This window comes from Falco cherrug, chromosome 7, assembly GCF_023634085.1.
Source record: "Falco cherrug isolate bFalChe1 chromosome 7, bFalChe1.pri, whole genome shotgun sequence".
In the NCBI taxonomy this organism is placed as follows: Eukaryota; Metazoa; Chordata; class Aves; order Falconiformes; family Falconidae; genus Falco; species Falco cherrug.
In genome coordinates this window covers 6,869,686-6,877,108 of record NC_073703.1, presented here as the reverse complement: position 1 = coordinate 6,877,108, position 7,423 = coordinate 6,869,686, and the positions used below count along the sequence as shown (strand labels likewise).

Genomic DNA, 7,423 nt, shown 5'->3' with positions numbered 1-7,423 from the left:
CCTGCGGCGGCCCCGAGGTGGCCTGTGTGGCCCTGTGGGGAGCCCTCTGAGGCAGTGGGGAGCTGTGAGGTAGCCCTGAGGCAGCTGGCACAGTGCTGCCGGGAGCCCCCCGAGGCAGCTCCGAGGTGGCCAGGAGCCCCGCGGCGGCCGGCGCAGCCCTGCCGGGAGCCCCTCGAGGCGGCCGGGAGCCCCGCGGAGCCCCGAGCCGGCCGGCGCGGCCCGCGGGCGCCCCCCGCCCCGGCGGCAGGCGCGGAGCCTCGGCGGGGCGGCGCCGCCCGTTACCTGAGGGCCGCGGCCGCGCGAGGGGGCGGGGCGAGGGCGGGGGCGGGGCGAGGCGGGGGCCAATGGGGGCGGGCGGCGGCGCCCGGCGCGCGCCGCTCTTAAGGCGGTGCGGCGGGCTGTCAGCGGTAGAGGGCGGCGCAGGCTCGACGGCGCGGCCATGGCCGCCCTCAACGGCGCCGTGGAGAACGGGCAGCCTGACAGGAAGGTGCCGCCGCTGCCGCGGCCCCTGCGGAGCCTGGAGGTGAAGTACACCAAGGTGAGCTGGCGGGGGAAGGCGGGCAGCGGGCTTTGCCGCGGCATCGCCTATGCTTGGTAGAGTCAGGCTGGTGGTGAGGTATTTTTTTTTTCTTTGTAATATAGAATTTTCTCCCTTGCTTTATTTATTATTTTTTGTTCTTCCTGCTGCCCTAGACAGTAAGCTTATGGGGGTGTAAGTGCAGTTGAGTGATAGGAGCAAGCAGGTGACTGTGGCATTTCTGTGGGAGCTGCTGTTGCTCCAATCCCTAAGGCCCAGGAAACCAACTTTTTTTTTTTTTAAGGAGAAAAAAAAACCCAACAACCCACCACACTTGTGGTGCTGCCCAGTGGCACTTCTCCCTGGCTGTGTGGCAGGCCTGGGGCCCACCGGTGGCAGGCCAGCCGTGTGAGGGCCATGGCGTCACGCTGGGCTGTCCCCTCCGTGACGGCCATCTTCCCGAGAGCCCTGTGCTGCTCTTGCACGCCCACCCGGTAAATGCTTCTAGCATCACATTAGCTCTCAGCAAAATCGGATTTGGATGGGGTGAGCTTGGGCAGAGGCAAGAAGGGGTTTATCTGTGAGGAAGCTGCCTGCCTGGGTTGTGTTCAGCTGTCCTTGACCTGGTGTGAAGCTCCCGTCTCTCTGGTGGATGGGGCCCTGCTTGGAGAGGGGCAGCACTAGGGTGGGCTTGGGTCGGGTGGGTGATGGCAGCATGGAGGGGGGCCAGTGTCCTGCGGGACTGGGCCTTGTGAAAGGGCTCTGTGGTGGGCCTGGGGCCACCCTGCAGCTCCTGAAGAGGAGTGCTGTTAGCACACATCTTGGTGGTGGCTTGCTGTCCCAACAGAACTCTTCCGTGGCCTCCCCGCGGGATGAGGACTCGGGCAGCAAGCTCACACAAACCCGCACCTCTCCATCGAGCTTCCCTTTCAGCAGTCGCTTCTGATCTTTTGGATTTAACTTAAGGCTCCTGAGCTCAATAGCTCGGTCGCTCAGAGGTGAGGCTGGCGCTGGTGCAGAGCTGAGCACTACTGCAGAAATCCCTGCTCCCTAACGCAGCTGTGGCTCTGTGATAGCAGAGTCGCTTTTTGTTCCACAACAGCCTGACCCCACTGTCCTGCGCAGTGGGGAAAATATTCCGGCTGGTTACGCTGCTCCGCAGCCTTGACTGCCGTAACTTGAATTATGTGGCTGGACTAAAAGAGCTGGAGGGGCTCAATGAGCATATTAATTGCTGTTACGTTTCTGTATGAAATAAAAGATAGCAGAACTTAAAGTTTTATTTCTTGTGGTGAGAAGGAGTAAACAGCAATATCTTATCCAGTGAGGTGTTGACTTGAATTATGCATCTGAAGACTGAAACAGATTAGCAATTAGTGGTAATCACTGGATGAGATTAATTTTTAACATCCCAAATTTATCTACTCTTTCTTTGTAAGATAAACTTGTCATTTAGCAGCAAATTGGATCTGCAGCTGCTGACTACAGAATGGTGTAATGCTGCACAAACAGCTCTCTCCTGCATCCAAAATGGACACGGCCGTTACAGTTATTCTTAAACATCCAAATGTTCTGGTTTTTGTTATTTTTATTGTTGTGAACACTTTTAAATACTCCTTAGGGAGCTGATCCTGCAGCCATGTATGTTTTAAAACACACAGTTTTTAGTCTCCAGAGTTTTGCTGGAGATTCTGTGCACTAAACGTATCAAGGTACTCTCTTAAAAGGGGAAACCAATGTTAATTAAAAGTGTGAGTTGGACATTTGATCTGATGCTTCCAGTGCATCTGAGAAAGTAATGAGCAGCAGTCAGTTTTCATAAAACTGTGAGGGGTTTTCTAAAAGCCCTGAGTTTCACCAGATGTTTACAGCTGATGGCACACTTTGCTTAGTGGAGATTTTTATTTTCGGTTCTGCGACTCATGGGGCTGGGGGAGAGGAAAAAGTCTCAACAAAGATCTTACTCATAAGAGCAGCTTAATGCTTGTCATGGATTGTGTGATGGAAGTTATCTGTCCACAACTTTGTGTCTCAAATCCTGGGTATGAAGTATGTACGGCTAATATGCTATTCTGTTCAATTTCAACTCCTGGCACCAAAGACTCGGGCTATGTTGTGTGATTCCCAGAATGATGCCAGCGTGTATGTTGCATTTAAAACAGCCTGATCCTGTCACTCTTGTGTTTTACTGCTTCTTACAGAAACGTCGCTTTCCTGTCCCAACCCTTTCACATAGAATTAAGGTTGAATGTGGAGGAAAAGCTGCATCCTTCCCCAATCCTTAGTTTGTGAGCATATACCCAATTCTATAATGTTGCAGTACCTGCCCTATCTCCCACACTTGTAATGTGACTTTTCGTCAGTGAAACAAAGGAAAACTGAAGTTAAAATGTGTAAATGTTAAAATGCAACATTTGGATCATGGTGGTAGTTTAGGAGCATTAGTGTCAAATTAGTTAATATTTCTAACGTTGTATCTTTCCTTGTGGCTTCACTTGGAATTGTTTTTGGCAAAATTTTATTTTTCTCTGCTTGTCTGCAACAGGTGGGTCCAAAAGTTCAGCTTCTACACCAGTCACAACTTGAATGATTTTTGCAGAAATAGTAAGGAGAAACTCATTTTGGGGGGGGGGGGGGGTGTGAAAAAAAAAAAAAGCTGCCCAAGGAAAGAAAACTATGACCCAAAGCAGTGGGAATTCCAAATGTAAGGGATGCAACATTAATCTCCTGGTGGTGTGTAGAGACTCATAAACAAGATTGCAAATGTGGATGACTTCCAAGTAAAAGTACTAGCTTACAGCCACTAACAGGCTACTAATAAAGATTACTTCATCTAATCTTACTTAAAGTATATTTATAAAATATAACACTGCCAAGTTAGATCACAGTGTGGATAAGATGCATGTTGAATCAATTAATTGTGTATAGGTATTCATGTTCTGTTTACAGTGAGTAACAACACTCTAGTATTTAATGCATTTTCAGTTACGCAACACTGGGACTGTTTGTTCTTGCTCTGGAAATGCAATATTTTGAAACACTTAAATCTTGTCACAGATGACTCCAAGTGACGTGGGAGGCTTGATCTAGCCTGTGACAAGGCATGATGGGGTAGAACTGAGCCAGTATTTACCCGCCTCTGATGGGGGGTGGGGATGCAGGGGGCAAGTTGTGGAAGTAGCCCAGGACCAGATACAAACAACCAAGTAACACTGTACACTGACATCTCATTTGTAGCGTGTAACAAGGGGCTCCTTTTGCCTGAACCATACGAGCTTCTCTCGGTATCTGCTTGCTGTTCCCATGGAGATGTATTTCAAAAACTGTCTGTTTCTCATTGCCAAGTTATGGTGTTATACTGTGTGGGCCCCATCCTCTGTCTTCTCTTGCTCAAAACTAACTGGGTGCACGAAGGTTTTTTCATCTGTTCTCTGGCTGAGGTTCTAGTTTGGATAAATGCTGTCTGTATCGCAAAACAGTCTCCCTGGGAGAGAAACTGAACATGCCTGACTCTGCCATCAATGGAAATTGAAGAGCCTTGGACCTTTGAGGAGTACTTGTGGGTTTTTTGCATTGTCTACATTGTTTTTTATTCGTTCTCCTCCCTATCCCACTCTCCTTCCTCTCTCTTCAGATATTTATTAACAATGAATGGCATGAGTCTACAAGTGGAAAGAAGTTCCCTACCTACAACCCTTCAACGCTGGAGAAAATTTGTGATGTTGAAGAAGGAGACAAGGTAAATATTGTTGGAAAGGCAGTGCAAAAGACAGTTTCCGAGGGACTCCCTTTTGTAGGGAAGCACACAGAGGAAAAGCTGTCTTAATGACAATGTACATCTGGCCAGACTGAGCTGGAGGTCTGGGACACTGGATGTGCTGCTCAAGTATTACCCAGGGTGGGTGGGATCAATCCTGTCCAGCTCTGCAGAGTTCCTTTCCCTGGTAGGAACTGCCTGCTGAACACTATCAGAGAAATGAGATTTAGCCTCATTCTTGTGTTATAGACTGGAAGAAAGCAGCTGGTCTGAGAAATAGCAATGATGGTGTATGCACATCCCTGACAGAACCCGGGCCTTGTGTTGGGAGTGGTTTATACATGGTGACCTGGCAGCCTGTTGGAGGCAGAAACTCACTCTTATTTTTAAACACAATCAACAAATGACCAGAGTGCTTGGGGGAATTCAAGCTCAGTCATACAAACACTGCCCACTTTCTGCTAGAGGTGTGGTGTTGCTTTTCCAACTGGTATCGTGGGTTCTGGCCTCCTGCACAAATGTGGTAACTCACAGTTAAAACCAAACCAGTATCTCTCAAGAGCTTTAGTAGTCCCTGGCCCTGGTGTGCTGTAAATTAGCCTGGGATGTAACTGCTTGGATTTGGTAACAGTCTGAGGTGAAAAACAATCAGATGTGACACTTCATCCAAAACAGCCCATCGCATATGGGCCAACTTGGCCTGATCTATGGGAGAGGGCTGGCCCAAGAGCCAGCTTTTTGCGGTATGTCATGGGAAGGTGATTCACAGCTTCCCTGCTGTACCAGGGCTTTGGCTGTTCATTGATGTGGGCAGTAAGTGATGAGTGGTGTGGGCATTTCTGCTTGTACTGTGGTGTCTTTTTCTGGGTATCTAAACCTGTCTAACAGTTCTGAGGCAGAGTGCCTGGTTTCCAACCAGGTAGCTGCCTTGAGCATCCTTTCCTGGCAGGATTGATACTAGGGGCAATGTGTTTTCTGGTATTATACTGTGTAAAGTGTAGAGCCTGACTCTTCTGGAGATGGGAGCAAGCTTGCTTTGCAATGCAAGTCTCCAGCCTGCACGAAAATAATAAGGTAGCCATTCTTTTTGTATGGCACCAAAGCAGCCTCTGAGACATACGGCCATGGGGGATCTGCATGGGACAATTGCAGATTGAGGCAGAACCAAACAATGTAATATGTAACTTCTTTATACTAACTGGGCAGGACACAACTGTGTTTAATTGCAGTGGCATGTAAACAGCAGAGTTGAAGCTAACTCTGATGCAACCGTATATTACTAGGCAGAAATGATGATGTTATTGTTCCCGAGCTAAGTGTCTCCTCAAGCATTACAGAGTATTATGTGAGTATCTCAAGCCAGCTTCTTAATGGCTTGGTTAAAGAAAATTGTTATGCAGAACTAAAAGGCCGGTTCTGCAGCTTGCCTTCTTGAGACTTGTCCCTGCCTGAATTCAAGGATAACTTGCAGCTGTGGGAGATTCACTGTACACCTCTCCTTGGGGCTAGTAAGTGGAGCCCTCTGCCCGTGGATACTCAGCATAGGTGGCTGACTCCTTGGTGCATAGAATAATTGCAGGCAAGAATATAAGTTATCTCCACCTTGGGGTGCTGAAAGCTTCTTCCACCCTTCTACATCACACTTTAAAAATAATAATTTTTTTTTTCTCTAAGTAGGTTTTTGGAAGAGACTGAGTGGTGTTAGACCTGGATCTGGATTAGTTAGAAAGCAGAGTCATGGGTGAGAAGCATCCCAAACTGGCTACTGGTGACACTTGACCATGTCCCACTGTCCTGTGGCAAACTGAGTCCCCTGAGACTTCTTTTTGCCCTGATTGAACATCCCCTCCTAGGTCTGTAACTCCAGCCTGTTAGAGTTACTGCTGAAAGCAGTGAGTTGTGTTTGGTGGTGCTTTCCAGCATCGTGCCACCGTACTTGGTTGTGCTGGTCAGTACCATGCAGGGGTGGCAGTTCCTGGTACTGGCTCTGGCTTCAGCTGTGCTGTGCCAAGGTTGGCTCTCCATTCTGTGCAGGCTGGGAGCAGGACTCCACTTCTCTAGCCCTGAACAGAAACCTGCCCCTCCCTGGCTGTGCAGAGTGTGTTTTGCTTAGGCTGCACGTGAGGGGTGGGAATTTGGCAGCTGATATCTCAGAGACTGCAATTTTAGTTTAGTGCTGAAACTTGGCCAATGCTTTATGAGGTTTTGTTGGTTTTTCTTTAGTTATAGAATTTACCTTAATGGGGTAGTTGGGGGATAAAGGAAAGTCTTGTGTGGAAAAAGAAGCACCAAAAAGAAAATGGCAAATGCTTCCACAGGAGGCTTGGAGTCTTTCTGCCTCCCAAATAATGGCTTAGTGGCAAAGTGTTTGCTAGGTTGGTAACAGAGAAGGAATAACGTCATTAGACTTCTAGCCCCAGAACTTCCACCCTGTCTTCGTGTTACCATGTGAAGGCAAAAATACTTGTGCCACTGTCATTTCTCTGGGGCTGTCAATAGCACTCGAAGACAAGCTCTTTTCTTCTAGCACCATGTTAACAAGGGGGGAAAGGACTCGAGCGCCCAGCTCAGCTGGCTGCCACAGAGCATGGGGAGCAGGTCTACAGCTGTGACTGTTAAGCAGACTTGATGCCATGGAGCATCTGTCATGATCATTAAGCAGTTCTCTCCCGTGTGGATCTTCGAAGGGTTGTAAGAGGGTTTTGTCCACAGTCATCCTGCCCTCCTCAGATTGCAGTGGCAGGCTGAGGTAAGAGGCTGCAGGAATATTGTTCCCTACAGCAAACTTGCAATGCCCTCAATAAAGGCACTTTGGGCTTCTAAGTTGCTGTTTGTACTGTTTTCAACTTAGGCTTAGAAGTTAGAGCAACACAATGTGTAGATTGTTTGCAGGGGAGGGAGCAGGTCAGGGAACCTCTTCTAATTAAGAAACTTGGCATGCTTATGCCCTATGCCAGAAATGTGCCTTTCCAAAGACATGCATAGTGGAGTCTTTTGGAAAAAGTTAGTACCTCAATAGAAGAAAGACAATTTCCAGTGAGTGTGCTCTATCCCTGGCATGTCTCCTTACTGGCCAAACTGAATTAGTGTTGTGCACACTGAGCCTGAAACAGAGCAAGGCGCTTTTGCAGGCATTTTCTCTACTCACA

The 7,423-nt window shown here is 48.5% G+C and overlaps 1 protein-coding gene across 1 annotated transcript in view; it reads left to right on the top strand.

Moving 5' to 3' along the window:
* The first annotated feature begins 399 nt into the window (after positions 1–399).
* The window catches only part of ALDH1A3 (aldehyde dehydrogenase 1 family member A3), a 36,939-nt gene continuing 29,915 nt past the window's right edge, over positions 400–7,423 (top strand). The window contains exons 1-2 of the mRNA XM_055717015.1: positions 400–538; positions 4,152–4,256. Of these exons, the coding sequence (XP_055572990.1) occupies positions 440–538; positions 4,152–4,256 (204 nt within the window). The 5' untranslated portion in view covers positions 400–439. The remainder of the gene's footprint in view (positions 539–4,151; positions 4,257–7,423) is intronic.